Source organism: Podarcis melisellensis (genome assembly GCF_964234715.1).
Source record: "Podarcis melisellensis genome assembly, chromosome: 18".
NCBI classification, from domain to species: Eukaryota; Metazoa; Chordata; class Lepidosauria; order Squamata; family Lacertidae; genus Podarcis; species Podarcis melisellensis.
In genome coordinates this window covers 10,606,824-10,623,457 of record NC_138536.1, presented here as the reverse complement: position 1 = coordinate 10,623,457, position 16,634 = coordinate 10,606,824, and the positions used below count along the sequence as shown (strand labels likewise).

The 16,634-nt window shown below is 46.9% G+C and overlaps 1 protein-coding gene across 6 annotated transcripts; it reads left to right on the top strand.

Moving 5' to 3' along the window:
* The first annotated feature begins 1,405 nt into the window (after window positions 1-1,405).
* On the top strand, window positions 1,406-16,460 carry MOB3A (MOB kinase activator 3A). 6 transcript variants are annotated; one of them, XM_081895920.1, is made up of 6 exons: window positions 1,406-1,484; window positions 6,363-6,438; window positions 11,304-11,375; window positions 11,490-12,037; window positions 14,478-14,680; window positions 16,232-16,460. In XM_081895920.1, exons 4-6 carry the CDS (start codon window positions 11,623-11,625, stop codon window positions 16,259-16,261), a joined length of 648 nt encoding a protein of 215 aa, XP_081752046.1. In that variant the 5' UTR covers window positions 1,406-1,484; window positions 6,363-6,438; window positions 11,304-11,375; window positions 11,490-11,622; the 3' UTR covers window positions 16,262-16,460. The 6 variants fall into 6 exon arrangements, with proteins under 6 accessions (XP_081752046.1, XP_081752049.1, XP_081752048.1 ...); XM_081895922.1 differs by having other exon boundaries at window positions 1,448-1,484; window positions 6,366-6,438; XM_081895923.1 differs by lacking the exon at window positions 11,304-11,375.
* Window positions 16,461-16,634: the final 174 nt, after the last annotated feature.

Here is a 16,634-nt window from a genome sequence, read left to right as displayed (position 1 = left end):
CTTAAGCGCTCCTGTGGCAGGGAGTTCCACAAGTTAGTCTGACTAACTTTCCTCTTTTTTAAAAAAAAAAAATTATTAAATATTTCCTTGTGTTATGAAACAGACAAATAAGCATGGAAAGGTACAAACAGGAAAAAAGAGAGGGGACAGCTGTTTTCCAATAAAAGTGTGGTTTGTAAAAGTTTCAAATAAATAAAGAAATATGCAGATAGAAGAACAGGAGCTTTTTACAATTTATTGAAAAAGACAAGAAAATGAACTGGACTCCTTGGCAGGTTTTGAATAAACATACACAGATTTATTGGTTGATAACGTGGTAGATAGATAATGTAAGCAAATGTGTAGTTTTATAACATGCAGAGAATAATATGTGCTGAGAAATCAGAGAGAGGAGTTGAGGGAAGTCTCGGGGGGAGGGAAGGGTTTGAAGGGGGGAGAATAATGAATATGATATGTTTTGATAATTTGTTATGGTGAAATTGTGAATAAAAAATTAAAAAGAAACATGCAGATAGACTGTCCCTGGTTGTGATGCTTCACACTGACTATAGTTGCTGGTTACCCTTGGTAGATTATATGCTTTATTGTGAATTTGCCTTAGTCTTTTTCCACTAGGAACTGCCAGGAAGTTTGTTTTTATTAATATTATTATTAGATATATTTTTAACTGATTTTTCACAGATTGGACAGTTTACTTTTATTTCAACATACGTTTTTCTTAAAAATTTGACTCCCTACCCTTCTTTCCAGGATATTTTCATTCCCTAACTTCTGAAGCCATTCCTTCTCCTTTCCATTTCTGAGTGTACAGGATTCTGGCTGCTGCTGTTGCAGACATAATTAGTTTAATCAATTTTTTGGGGGGAACTCCCTCCCTAGGAGAAAAGCTGCAGGACTTTTGGGAACAACCAACTGGAACATTTTCTTCAACTCGTTATCTGTCTTTCCCCCCAAAGCCTTTAGCTTTTATATACTTCCACCACATGTGACAAAAAAGACCCTACAGGACGCTCTTGTGGCAGTGAGTTCCGCAGGTGAACCAGGTGAAGAGGTGTTGCTTCTCCAGTCCCTCCCCTTCCTGCAAATATGGAGGTGAAGCAATCGCAGAGGACGGCCAAGACTTTTCAGCTTGAAAAACTTCCCCACCCAAAAATAATATTATGGTTTTTTAAATAATATTTATAAATAAATGTTATGTTTTTCTATGTGCTGGAAGCCACCCAGAGCGGCTGGGGAAACCCAGCCAGATGCGCGGTCTATAAATTATTATTAAGATGGGGATGCCCTGCAATTTCAACGGGTCTACTCTCGAGTAGGACTGCCTGGATCGGGACCCGGAAGGGGTGGTGCCGCTCAGCCCCGATCCTGCCTCCAGGGTGGAGTAACGTGCGGAGAGTTCCCCTCTTTTCCAGCGATCCGAGAACGTGGCCAGGGGGGGAGACTGACCTTGACACGCGTTTTGGGGGAGCCCCTCCGGAAAGCAGGTAAGGCGCACGTGAGGATGCGGGGATGCGTGCCCGGCTCCCCTTTTAAAATCGGCCCTCGAATTCGCATTGCAGCTTTGTTTCCCTTTGCAAAAAAGAAAAAGTATTGTCTGATGTTGCAATGCATTACAGATTTCCGGTGTTCCGCGCCCCGGAAACGCCTGCTTCCTCTCTTACTCGCGAGTAGTGACTTCTACCTTGTAAGATCAAGAGGTTTGGGGGCGATTAACTTTCCTCCCCCCAAGCGATCCTCTCCTTCTGTTTTTCCCACGGTGGGTTGCCAACTAAGGAGGAACAGCTGGTTTTTAAGACGACCCCCAATTTTTGACTAAATAAATTTAGCAGAAAACATCCTTTTATTTTTAATTTTTTATTAACAATTTCAACATAACACAGTATCAAAACATATCATATTCATTATTTTTCTCCTTTGAGCTCCTCTCTCTGATTTCTCAACACCTACAGTGGTGCCTCGCAAGACGAAATTAATTCGTTCCGCAAGTCTCTTCGTCTTGCGAGTTTTTCGTCTTGCGATGCACGGTTTTCCATAGGAATGCATTGAAAATCAATTAATGCGTTCCTATGGAAAACGCCTTCCCCCGACCTCTTCTGGCGGGCGGCATTTTAAAATCGCCCGGGACAGCGGAGGACTTCTCCGCTGTCCGGGGCGATTTAAAAGCCCCTGGGAAGGCAGGCAGGGGGGACAAAGGCTTTCCCGCCCCGCCGCCGGGCTTCGGGACATCGTTCCGATGCCGGGCGGCGGGGGGAGGCTTTCTCGCCCGGCCGCCCGGCTTCGGGACATCGTTCCGATGCCGGGCGGCTGGGGGAGGCGTTCCTGCCCCACCGCCCGGCATCAGGACGATGCCCCGATGCCGGGCGGCGGGGGGAGGCGTTCCTGCCCCACCGCCCGGCATCAGGACGATGCCCCGATGCCGGGCGGCGGGGGGAGGCGTTCCTGCCCCACCGCCCGGCATCGGGACGATGCCCCGAAGCCGGGCGGCGGGGGGAGGCTTTCCCGCCCGGCCGCCCGGCTTCGGGACATCGTTCCGATGCCGGGCGGCTGGGGGAGGCGTTCCTGCCCCACCGCCCGGCATCGGGACGATGCCCCGATGCCGGGCGGCGGGGGGAGGCGTTCCTGCCCCACCGCCCGGCATCGGGACGATGCCCCGATGCCGGGCGGCGGGGGGAGGCGTTCCTGCCCCACCGCCCGGCATCGGGACGATGCCCCGATGCCGGGCGGCTGGGGGAGGCGTTCCTGCCCCACCGCCCGGCATCGGGACGATGCCCCGAAGCCGGGCGGCGGGGGGAGGCTTCAAAAGCCGTCCGGGGGCTTTTAAATCGCCCCGGACAGTCCCGGGGCGATTTAAAAGCCCCCGGTTAGGCAGGCAGGGGGGGCAAAAGTCTTTGCCCCCCCGCCTGCCTTCAAAAGCCGTCCGGGATATCGGGAAGCGCTTCCCTGCTATCCCGGACCGCTTTTAAAATGCTGGCGGTGGGGAGCAAAGCCTTTCGCCCCCGCCGGCCTTCCTGGACCTCTTCTGAAGTCCGGAGGGGGGGAAAAGGCTTTGCTCCCCACCGCCAGCATTTAAAAAAAGGTCCCCGAGATTTCCCTATGGGCTTTCGTCTTGCGATGCAAGCCCATAGGGAAAATCGTCTAGCGAAGCGTCGCAAAAACCGAAAAACCCTTTCGTCTTGCGGGTTTTTCGCCTTGCGAGGCATTCGTCTTGCGGGGCACCACTGTATTGTTCTCTGCCTACTGTAAAATTGCATAAATCCTTATATTATCTGTTTACTATGTTAGCAATCAGTAAGTTTGTGTATGTTTATTCAAAACCTGCCAAAGAGTCCGATTCATTTTGTTGTCTTTTTAAATACTTTGTAAAAAGTTCCCATTCTTCTTTAAAGCCACCGTTGTCCTTATATCACAGTTTATATCTCAGTTTCGCCAGTTCTGCATAATCCATCAATTTTTCTTGCCATTATTCTTTCGTCGGGATTTCCTCGTTCTTCCATCCTTGTGCTATTAAGACACTTGTCACATACATAAATAAGTTCTTTAATTTCCTTGGCAGGTCTTTTCCTACAATCCCTAACAAAAATGCTTCTGGTGTGTGTTTTTTTTTACAAATGTCATTTTAAACATTTTCTTCAATTCATTATATATCATTTCCCAATTTTTTAAAAAAAATTCTCTACATTCCGACCACATATGATAAAAGGCACCTTCCTTTTCAGAAAACATTGTTTTATACATGGAAAAAGACGGCAATTCCAGAGACTTTCTGCTCCAAGCGATCCCCACCCTCATTGATAATTGTTATTTGCAAAACGATATCAAAATTTAATTCAATAATAAAACTCCCCCCCCCCGTGAAGTACCGGTTAAGGATTTGGGGGCATCTTAATTCTTTTCAGATGCTTGTCAGATTCATTTGAATTCCACCACTTCCCCCGTTCGATCTGGATTATCATTAATAATAATAATAATATTTTAATTTATATCCCACCCTCCCCAGCCAAAGCTGGGCTCACCTTATAATTGTTATTTCAAAATCTTATCAATGCAGCAAAATGTGAATTGCAGGGGACTATGAGATTTTTATTTTATTTTATTTTTGAGGGATGCGAGTGGCGCTGTGGGTTAAACCACAGAGCCTAGGACTTGCCGATCAGAAGGTTGGCGGTTCGAATCCCCTTGACGGGGTGATCTCCCGTTGCTCGGTCCCTGCTCCTGCCCACCTAGCAGTTCGAAAGCACGTCAAAGTGCAAGTAGATAAATAGGTACCACTCCAGCGGGAAGGTAAACGGCGTTTCCGTGCGCTGCTCTGGTTCGCCAGAAGCGGCTTAGTCCTGCTGGCCACATGACCCGGAAGCTGTACGCCGGCTCCCTCGACCAGTAAAGCTAGATGAACGCCGCAACCCCAGAGTCGGCCACGACTGGACCTAATGGTCAGGGGTCCCTTTACCCTTTACCTTTATGATAATTTTTAAAAATCAATGTTATTAAAGGTTTTCAACCTAATATACCATAAAATTCAAGCTAAACTAAAGAGAATAATGATTAAAAAATCAAACAGGAAAAACTAAATTCTCTCTTCCTATGGGACTCTCCATATGGGGTTCAAAGAACTCTGCACATGGTATCTTGTCCCTTATGACAGGGCTGCAAAGTTTGCCCGTGTTCTTCAGCCCATTCCGCAGATGGGGAAGACTGAGGCCGAGAGCCGGGCAGTTGGTGTGGCTTGCCTTTCGCATGCCTCATGTCAGAGGCAGCATTCGAACTCAGGGCTTCCTGCTTTGCAGCTGTGTCTCGGTGGGGGGGCTGCAGTTCAGTGGGGAAGGGATTTCAGCCGAAAATATTCACGATCTGGAAACTCTAAACGAGGAACTGGCAGATCAAAAGCAGCATTTGGAGCCCAGTTGCTGGAAAGATGCAGGAAATGGATTTTCCTGGCAATCTTCCCGTTGTAAGCATGCAGAAAGAATTTCCTGCCAGGGGGAATTCCTCATTTCAAAGAACTATGAATAATTGGGATTCTGGCTTCCTGAAAGTTCTGGGTTTTTATTTTTTTAAATCATCAGTGAGTTTTTTTCATTTGGAAGTTTAGAGGGTTCTCTCCCCCCGCCCTTTATATTATTTATTGTCAAAATGAAGGGTAGGCAAACATGTGTCCTTTTATTTAAAACGCATCTCTGGGTTATTTGCAGGGCGTAGAAATTCATTCATTTCCCCCCCTTCAAAATATAGTCCGGCCCCCCACAAGGCCTGAAGGACAGTGGACCGGCCCTCTGCTGAAAAAGTTTGCTGACCCCTGAGATAGATAGATAGATAGATAGATAGATAGATAGATAGATAGATAGAGAGATAGATAGAGAGATAGAGAGATGGATGATAGATAGATAGATAGATAGATAGATAGATAGATAGATAGATAGATAGACAGACACACACACACCCTCGGCCTATTCAAAAGTTAATGGACTATGCTGAAATGGCAAAATTGACAGCAAAAATAAAGCGATAAAAGAGACAAGTGTATCTTTAAACCAATGTATTATTGCAGACTTTTTTTTACCATTCAAGCAACATATGCTTCAACATTTCTCCGATGAAAAGAGGGACGTCCTTTTCAATAATAATAATAATAATAACTACCAGAATTTTAGAAGACATCTGAAGGCAGCCCTGTTTAGGGAAGCTTTTAATGTTTAATAGACCATTGTATTTTAATATTCTGTTGGAAGCCGCCCAGAGTGGCTGGGGAAACCCAGCCAGATGGGCGGGGTATAAATATATTATTATTATTATTATTATTATTATTATTATTATTATTATTATTATTATTATTGTTGTTGTTATTATTACAGCACCCATCTGACTGGGCTGCCCCAGCCACTCTGGCCGATTCCCAGGTCTTGTTCTTAGAAATGCATAGATTTTTACAAAACATGAAAAATTTCACCCCAGAACCATTTCCACCGACCCCTGAGAGTGTCAATTCCAACCACTTTGGAAAGCCCAGATCAGTTGAACCAAGGGGGGGGGGTGTATTCTCCTGGCTCCCCTCCAAAAATGTCATTTTCGTATAAATAATGTAGCCCTTGGGTTTTTTAAAAAGAAGAAGAAAAAAAACCTCTTGCATGAGTGTCGCTTTCCCTAAAAGGAAGTGAGTTCAGCAGGCATTACTCATCGGGTTCTGAATCTTCCTCAAGCAGAGAGGTTTCCCGAGGTTTGGGTCAGGATCCGAGCGACCGGCTTGCAATCCAAGCTCCGTAGGGTGACCTCAGGATCCTGTTCAGGTGCCTTTTCTTAAAATATCCACCTTTTTCTGTCCTTTTCCCTCTCCCTTCTTCTTATAATTCAAAACCTTTTCAAAAAAGGAGACAGCGACGACGAGACCCATCGCCAATTCCGCCTTGAGGCTCTGCATTTTGTTCCGGTCGGAAAGCGGTGCCGGTAAATACATGAACCTGGGTTTAATAAATAATAATAATGTTATTTATAAATAACAAAACAAAGATTCCTTGAAATGCAGGAATCGTGGCTGAGTACCTTTCGATGGGATATGTATGGGTAAAATAAAGAGGTTTTTTTTTATCCGTTGCTTTCTGGCGGCCTCTCAACTTCCTCGTGTTGTGGGGATTAAATTGAGATCTTTGTGGGGGGGCTGTGAATACAATAAATAAATATTGATTTATTGATTTGTTCCTGGGATCTTTTCTAAGGGGCGGTATATAAACAGAACTATTGTTGTTGTTGTTAATACTCCTCAGAGTAGACCCGTTGAAATAAATGGATCTGTGTATTTATTCACAAATTTTATATACCGCTTAAGAGCCTCTAAGAAGTTTTATGACAATAGGAAATATTTAAATTGTCATTTTTTAAGTGGGGGGGACCCAGTTATGTGGAAATATTCAAAGGATGGTGGAAATAAACACATGTAACTTCTACTTGGCTAAACAAAAATGTTTTAAGCAGGGACAAAAGTTCCCCCTTTTTGTAAATACTTTCTATACTTTCCCCCTTTTTGTAAATACTTTCTATTTCATTTTATAATGCATAGAGGGTGAAAGTTAGTCTTGTCCATGTGGATTTCAAAAGCAGACTTATTGTGCAACAAAAATATGAATATTGTGCAACAAAAAATGAATATTGTGCAACAAAAAATAAAACACCGTCCTCCAGTAAAATTACTCTCTGGAGTGACTTGAGAAGGATTGTGAAAGTTATAGTTCAGCATTGTTTCCTAGCTCCCTGATTTTTAAAAAATAAAAATATGCATTTCATTGAGTCATAGAATTGTGGAGTTGCAAGGGAACCCCAGGGGTCATCCAGCCCAACCCGCTGCAATGCAGGAATCTCAGCTGAAGCATCCATGGCAGATGTCCACCCAACCTCTGCTTAGAAACCTTCCCCTGTTGAACAGCTCCTATTGTCAGAAAGTTTCTACCATATGTTTAGTCGGAGTCTCCATTCTATAACTTGAAGCCATGGGTTCGAGTCCTACCCTCCGGAGCAGGAGAAAACCAGCTTGTTCCACCTTCCTTGTCACAGCCTTTGAGATATTTGAAGGTGGCTCTCATATCTGCTCTCAGTCTCCTCTTTTCCAGCCTAAACATGCCCAACTCCTTCAACCGTTCCTCATCAGGCCTGGATCCCAGACCTGTAAAATTAATTCCATCTCTTTGTTATTACAAACACAGTGTATACTGTTTCCTCCTGTCTGCCCTCTAAAAAGTTTGGTGCTAAAGCTTTGCCAAACAGGAAGAGGTTTCCCTGTATTTAAGAATCTGAACCTCCCCACGCAGGGGCAGTCTACCTCTGAATTAGCAACTGCTGCAGATATGCAGATGACACAACCTTGATGGCAGAAAGTGAGGAGGAATTAAAAAACCTTTTAATGAAGGTGAAAGAGGAGAACGCAAAATACGGTCTGAAGCTCAATATAAAAAAACTAAGATCATGGCCACTGGTCCCATCACCTCCTGGCAAACAGAAGGGGAAGAAATGGAGGCAGTGAGAGATTTTACTTTCTTGGGCTCCATGATCACTGCAGATGGTGACAGCAGTCACGAAATTAAAAGACGCCTGCTTCTTGGGAGAAAAGGAATGACAAACCTGGACAGCATCTTAAAAAGCAGAGACATCACCTTGCCAACAAAGGTCCGTACGTATAGTTAAAGCTATAGTTTTCCCAGTAGTGATGTATGGAAGTGAGAGCTGGACCATAAAGAAGGCTGATCGCCGAAGAATGGATGCTTTTGAATTCTGGTGCTGGAGGAGACTCTTGAGAGTCCCATGGACTGCAAGAAGATCAAACCTTTCCATTCTGAAGGAAATCAGCCCTGAGTGCTCACTGGAAGGACAGATCCTGAAGCTGAGACTCCAATACTTTGACCACCTCATGAGAAGACTCCCTGGAAAAGACCCTGATGTTGGGAAAGATGGAGGGCACAAGGAGAAGGGGACGACAGAGAATGAGATGGTTGGACAGTGTTATTGAAGCGACCAGCATGAGTTTGACCAAACTGTGGGAGGCAGTGGGTTCACTGTGGGAGGATCCTGGGTTCAATGGGCCTCTGGGTCTGAGTCAGGCAAGGAGAGTTTGGGGGGCGGCGTAAGAGGGGGTAGATGCCTGACTTGGAGGAAGTGGATTGAGAGAAAGGCCTCCTCTCTCCCTCTTCTAACATTGGATCTTGCAGACATACAAGGAAGCTGATCATGGGAAGATTCCAGGCAGACTTTTCCCGTTAAACTGCGGAACTCCCTCCCACAGGGTTTAAAAGAGGAATGGGGAAATTCGCGGAGGAGGAGTGGGCTTTCGGTGGCAACTAGCAACCAGCTTATTCCAAGCAGATCCCCCCCTTTTTTACAGGAAAAACCCCTCTCTCCAGGGCAGTCCAAAAGATTCTGTATGCTTTACTTGAGATTCCTGCATCGCATGGGGGGTTGGACTAGATGCCCCTCGGGTCCCTTCTGACTCTACAATTCCAAAGCTTTGAAGCAATATCTTCTCGTTGGCGCTTTTGTGTTGTTTCGAGACACAGCTTCTCTCTCTCTCTTTCTGCACTTCCTGCTTTCTTCACCAGAACTGACATGTGTCTGCACACAGGATGTGGCTTTTAAGCGAAGCTCGAACTCGGTTCTTTGTAAATGAGGCTTGCACCGCTGCAGGAGGACGGTCGGATCCTGCCCTCCCTCTCCCCGCCCTCGACTTCCTCTCTCAACTTCCCTTCACGGGACCCCTCTCTTCTTTTAGAGACACCTTAGGGGCCTCGATTCCTGTCCTTCAAGAACCATCTCTCATATATATATATATATATATATATATAGAATCATAGAATCCTAGAGTTGGAAGAGACCCCAAGGGCCATCGAGTCCAACCCCCTGCCAAGCAGGAAACACCATCAGAGCACTCCTGACATATGGTTGTCAAGCCTCTGCTTAAAGACCTCCAAAGAAGGAGACTCCACCACACTCCTTGGCAGCAAATTCCACTGTCAAACAGCTCTTACTGTCAGGAAGTTCTTCCTAATGTTGAGGTGGAATCTTCTTTCTTGTAGTTTGGATCCATTGCTCCGTGTCCGCTTCTCTGGAGCAGCAGAAAACAACCTTTCTCCCTCCTCTATGTGACATCCTTTTATATATTTGGACATGGCTATCATATCACCCCTTAACCTCCTCTTCTCCAGGCTAAACATGCCCAGCTCCCTTAGCCGTTCCTCATAAGGCATCGTTTCCAGGCCTTTGACCATTTTGGTTGCCCTCCTCTGGACACGTTCCAGTTTGTCCGTGTCCTTCTTGAACTGTGGTGCCCAGAACTGGACACAGTACTCCAGGTGAGGTCTGACCAGAGCAGAATACAGTGGAACTATTACTTCCCTTGATCTAGATGCTATACTCCTATTGACGCAGCCCAGAATTGCATTGGCTTTTTTAGCTGCCGCGTCACACGGTTGGCTCATGTCAAGTTTGTGGTCAACCAAGACTCCTAGATCCTTTTCACATGTACTGCTCTCAAGCCAGGTGTCACCCATCTTGTATTTGTGCCTCTCATTTTTTTTGTCCAAGTGCAATACTTTACATTTCTCCCTGTTAAAATTCATCTTGTTTGTTTTGGCCCAGTTCTCTAATCTGTCAAGGTCGTTTTGAAGTGTGATCCTGTCCTCTGGGGTGTTAGCCACCCCTCCCAGTTTGGTGTCATCTGCAAATTTGATCAGGATGCCCTTGAGTCCATCATCCAAGTCGTTGATAATACACACACACACACAAACACACACACACACACAAACACACATACACACTGCATGTTTTTAACAGTGAAGAAGGAGGCAGTTAATTCAGCAGGACGTACCTTCATTTCCCCCAGTTATATTTTATTAAATTTCCAGAAATTTCACATATGCATTCCAATACACATTAATTTTTTCTTCCCACTCCACTTTCCATGGTGGGTTTTTTCTCCTCCCCTTTGCTGCACCCTATTTTCTCTCTCTTATAACATTAGAGATCCCAGGCCCCAGGGAGATTAGACTGGCCTTGACCAGAGCCAGGGCCTTTTTGGCCGTGGCCCCGGCCTGGTAGAACTCTCTCTCATAAGAGACTAGGACCCTGTGGGATTTGACATCTTTCTGCCAGGCCTTTGGTCGGGGTTCAGTCTGATTCTTTTCTTTCTGTATAAGAATAAGCATTAAAGAGGCCTTCTAGCCCATTCACCGGTCCTTTAAAAGACCAGTGGTTACAGTTGGCCCTGGAAAATATTAAAAAGGTAAAGGGATCCTTGACCATTAGGTCCAGTCGTGGCTGACTCTGGGGTTGCCGCGCTCATCTCGCTTTACTGGCCGAGGGAGCCGGCGTACAGCTTCCGGGTCATGTGGCCAGCATGACTAAGCCGCTTCTGGCGAACCAGAACAGCGCATGGAAACGCTGTTTACCTTCCCGTCAGAGCGGTACCTATTTATCTACTTGCACTTTGATGTGCTTTCGAACTGCTAGGTGGGCAGGAGCAGGGACCGAGCAACGGGAGCTCACCGCGTCGCAGGGATTCGAACCGCCAACCTTCTGATCGGCAAGTCCTAGGCTCTGTGGTTTAACCCACAGCGCCACCCGCATCCCTTGGAGAATATTAACGTCTCTCAATTTTACCTGGGCACTGCCATCTGTCCAGATTTTAATTTGCTCTGAACTAATTTTAAGATGTATTTAATTAAGTGATTGATTGCTTGTTTTTATGTATACTGTGTTAGTTTTGTGATGTGATAAATAATTTATTATTATTATTATTAATAATACAATAATACAACCACCTCTAATTCCAGGCTTGGACTGGATTACAGGATTATAGACTTGTACAGTTGGAAGGTACCCCAAGAGTCATCTAGTATCGCAAGGCAGGTATCGCAGCTAAAGAATCTCTGACAGGTGTCCCCCCCAAAAAAAACCACCCCTCTGTTTTAAAAAGAAAAAGCATTTTATAAAAGCCATGTCTATCTGTTCTGCTGCAGGTTGAAGAGCCTCTGTACGACCGGCGGAACTCCTTGACACTTTAAAATTCGGTTGTCCGAAAAACTCCTCCGTCGCAGTGGCAAATCTCTCAGCTATCAATAACTTTTGGGGGGCAGCCGAGTCGAACAGGAGATGTCTAACCCTCTGCGGCAAGTTTTCAACAAGGACCGCACGTTCCGCCCCAAGAAGAAATTTGAACCCGGAACGCAGCGCTTTGAGCTGCACAAAATGGCACAGGCGTCTCTCAACGCCGGGCTGGACTTGAAGGTGGCCGTGCAGCTGCCGCCGGGCGAGGAGCTGAACGACTGGGTGGCCGTCCACGTGGTGGACTTCTTCAACCGCATCAACCTCATCTATGGGACCATCGCTGACTCCTGCACGGTGCAGAGCTGCCCCGTGATGTCCGGGGGTCCGAAATACGAGTACCGGTGGCAGGACGAGAAATCCCGCAAGCCCACTGCCCTCTCGGCCCCGCAGTACATGGACCTGTTGATGGACTGGATCGAAGTGCAGATCAACAATGAGGACCTTTTCCCCACCAACGTTGGTGAGTCCATTTCCGGGATTTGCTGCGGGGGGCGGGGGGGGAGCACCGGACGTCAGCCAGCAGAGTGATGCGGCTGCGCAAAAAGGCGAATGTGATTCTAGGCTGCATTAATCCAGAATGCGGCAGCTAGACTGGTGACTGGGAGCGGCCGCCGAGACCATATAACACCAGTCCTGAAAGACCTACATTGGCTCCCAGTACGTTTCCAAGCACAATTCAAAGTGTTGGTGCTGACCTTTAAAGCCCTAAATGGCCTCGGTCCAGTATACCTGAAGGAGCGTCTCCACCCCCATTGTTCTGCCCGGACACTGAGGTCCAGTGCCAAGGGCCTTCTGGCGGTTCCCTCACTGTGAGAAGCAAAGCTACAGGGAACCAGGCAGAGGGCCTTCTCGATAGTGGCACCCACCCTCTGGAATGCCCTCCCATCAGATGTCAAGGAAATAAACAACCACCTAACACTTAGAAGACATCTGAAGGCAGCCCTGTTTAGGGAAGCTTTTAATTTTTAATAGGTTATTGCATTTTAATATTCTGTTGAAAGCTGCCCAAAATGGCTGGGGAAACCCAGCCAGATGGGCAGGGTATAAATAATAAATTATTAGTAGTAGTGGTAGTAGTAGTAGTAGTACCTTGCATTCCCAAGTCACGGGAAGGTGGTGGTTCAGTTTTTGCCCTGTGCCAGATCCTCTGTTGTGGGGTGGTTTGGACCCAGAGGAAGCATGGGGGGAACCAGCTGGGAGCCCCCAAGGGAAGAAGGCTCAGAGCCCGGGGAGGGGTGGTGGGATGGCGATGAGTAGTCAGAGGGAAAAGAGGAAGAGAACTACGAGGTGGAGGTGTTGGAAAAAAGCTAACAGGGTTTAGTGAGCAGGGAGAGTCCATGACAGAGAACAGTCCAGAATCGGAGGCAGAAGCTGAAGCAGGAGAGGAAGGAGCCCAAGAGGCAGAGATGGGTCAGGCTGGAGAAGATGCCAGGGAGTCTCCCCCTCCTGTTGCAACCAGCTCCCCTCCCTGCTAGTCCCCCAGAACCAGGAGAGGCGTGAAAAGGGCGGAGGAGAGGTTGGCTGCACACAGGAGCAATCTCCGATTGTTTGGAAAAAGCCCTGGGGAGGACGGGATTGAGACGGCTGTGGGAAGGCAGGGACTTCCAGTCTTGGCAACTGATCCATTGGAGAAACCAGCCAAGTCTCAGGGGGATAATTGCCTAGAGGCAAAGTCTGTATACAAGGTCCAGTCCAGTCCTAAGGTCAGGTGTACAGTGGTGCCTCGCAAGACGAAAAGAATCGATTCCGCGAGTCTCTTCGTCTTGCGGTTTTTTCGTCTTGCGAAGCAAGCCCTTTAGCGGATTAGCGGCTTAGCGGATCAGCTGATTAGCGGCTTAGCGGATCAGCTGTTAAGCGGCTTAGCGGATCAGCTGATAAGCGGCTTAGCGGATCAGCTGTTAAGCGGCTTAGCGGATCAGCTGATAAGCGGCTTAGCGGATCAGCTGTTTAGCGGCTTAGCGGATCAGCTGATAAGCGGCTTAGCGGATCAGCTGTTTAGCGGCTTAGCGGATCAGCTGATAAGCGGCTTAGCGGCTTGGGAAAAAGGGGGGAGAAAGGAAAAAAAACCCGCAGGAACTCGCAAGACATTTTCGTCTTGCGAAGCAAGCCCATAGGAAATTTGTTTTGTGAAGCAACTCCAAAACGGAAAACCCTTTCGTCTAGCGGGTTTTCCGTCTTGCGAGGCATTCGTCTTGCGGGTCACCACTGTACAGTATCTCAGTTCACGTAGTTGGACGATCCAGGGGTCAAGAAAGCCGTGAGTCGCAAGAAGCAGCAAGGTCTGGTCAGGAATGTTTGTTTCCAGCAACTCCCTGAGGCAGGAAGCCCTGCTTAAGAAACTGGAGTCACATCAGGAGCAAGAAGGCTGATCAGTAGGGGTTGGATGGACCCATCAGTCTGACTTGATAGGAAGCAAGCTTGCTACTTAAATCAGCTGCGTACCGTATTTTTTGCTCTATAAGATGCACCAGACCAGAAGACGCACCTAGTTTTTGGAGGAGGAAAACAAGAAAAGAAATATTCTGAATCTCAGAAGCCAGAACAGCAAGAGGGATCACTGCGCAGCGAAACAGCAATCCCTCTTGCTGTTCTGGCTTCTGGGATAGCTGCGCAGCCTGCATTCACTCCATAAGACGCACACACATTTCTTCTTACTTTTTAGGAGGGAAAAAGTGAGTCTTATAGAGCAAAAAATACGGTATTTGGAACGAGGAGGACTAGAAACTTTTCTATTAGAGGGAAGGCCATAGCTTAGCCGTAGAGGTCCAAAAGGCTCCTGGAGGGCTGCTGCCAGCCAGTGTGGACAGTATTGACCTTAGACAGGGCGGTGTGTGTGTGTGTTTACTGGGCATCTCTGCCGCCTGTTGTGACCTGTGCATCATGTGCGTTTCTCGCACCAGGTACCCCGTTCCAGAAGAACTTCCTCAAGTCCGTCAAGAAGATCCTCTCGCGGCTCTTCCGAGTCTTCGTCCACGTTTACATCCACCACTTTGACCGCATCGCCCAGATGGGCTCCGAAGCCCACGTCAACACCTGCTACAAGCACTTTTACTATTTTGTGACGGAGTTTGGCCTCATCGACACCAAGGAGCTGGAGCCCCTGGTGAGTGCGCAGCCGGGCTGAGACCCTTGGCCTGGGACCAGGCCTCCTCTGGGGAAAAGGGTTGCCAATCTTTTCATAATACAGTGGACGCTCGGGTTGCGAACGTGATCCGTGGAGGAGGCACGTTCGCAACCGGCAGGGTTCACAACCCACAGCGCCGCGTCGGCGCATGTGCAGGTTGCGATTTGGTGCTTCCGCGCATGCGCAAAGTGCAGTTTAGCGCTTCTGTGAGTGCTGAAGAGAGCCAGTGTGGTGCAGTGGTTAAGAGCGGTAGTCTCGTAATCTGGGGAACCGGGTTCGATTCCCCGCTCCTCCACCTGGAGCTGCTGGGTGACCTTGGGCTAGTCACACTCCTCTGAAGTCTCTCAGCCCCACTCACCTCACAGAGTGTTTGTTGTGGGGGAGGAAGGGAAAGGAGAATGTGAGCCGCTTTGAGACTCCTTAAAGGGAGTGAAAGGCAGGATATCAAATCCAAACTCCTCTTCTTCTGAAACCTGGAAGTAACCCGTTCCAGTACTTCTGGGTTTCGGTGCGTCCGTAACCCAAAAACACACAATCTGTAACCCAAGGTATGACTGTATTTATATGTGCAAAACCACTGAGGCGATGGCATAAAATACAGCCCTCCTGCGTTGTCCGGGGTTGAGCTGAATGATCTTTGGTGTTCCCTTCCAGCTCCACAGTTCTATGACCCTGTGGCTTTCAGTGATATTTATATACCGCTCGATGTGCAGAATCCCTTAGCGGCTTGCACTGAGGTCATTTTGGAAAAGAAGAGCAAGAGCAAGGCTAAGCGTCATTTGGAAATTGCCATTAGTAATATTGGAAACGGAAATTCAGCGCCGTCGAGGGAAAAGGGACCACAAGGGTCATCTAGCCCAACCCCCTGCCGTGCAGGAATCTTTTTGCTCAACGTAGGACTCGAACCCACGACCCTGAGATTAAAGCCTCATGCTCTGCCGACTGAGCTACCCCACGTATTATTATTATCATCATCATCATTTTATAGCATTCATATACTGCCTGGTGTGCAAAATTCCAAAGTCATTTCCGTAAGACATAATAAGTTTATTTGAAAAAGAAAACGGCAATGCCAAGTAATATTTGGAAATCCTTTTTTTTATTACCATCATCTTCATTATTACTGATACTGTTATTATTATATTTATATGCCATTAACCCACCCTGCCTACAAGACCTCCATAAGGTCTAGCAGCTTGCTGCTTTTTGTTTAAAAAAATGTGGTGTCCTGAACCTTATTTTACCTTTGTTGCTGTGCAATGTTGATGATGATAATTATTATTATTATTATTAATAATAATAATAATAATACCCTGCCCTCCCCAGCCAAGGCCAGGCTCAGGGCGGGTAACAATCAATAATAAAAACAAGTTGAATGAATACAACTTAAAAACAAGATTAAAATACAACATTGAAACATTAAAATGCAGCCAAGCTGATATAGATTTAGCTAGATATTCATTCTTTCTCACAATTTTGAACAGCAGAAAAGCACTCAGTCCTTTCCCCCTGCCCTCTTTTATTCGACAGAAGGAAATGACCTCAAGGATTTGCCACTGACGCCCTGCAGGGAGCGATTCCCCCGGCCAGATTCCTGGGACTGCGGAACTCTCCTCCACTAGGGAGGGCAAGGGGAATCTGGAGCGCCGTCCTTCCCTCTTTGAAGAAAATAATATATTGTTTTATAAAACAAAGCCAAAGAAAGGGGGGGGGGAGAGTTATCCTATGATGACTACTAAAAACTGTTTTATACCATGATTTTCCTTGTTAGAGAGAGTGTGTGTATGTTGTGTGTGTGCCTGTATGTATTATAATCAGGGATAGAATCATAGAACCCAAAAACCCTGAGGTTCATCTGGTCCAATCCTCTGCAATGCAAGATTCTTTTTGCCCAATGTGGGATTCGAACCCACAACCTGAGTCTCATGTTGTC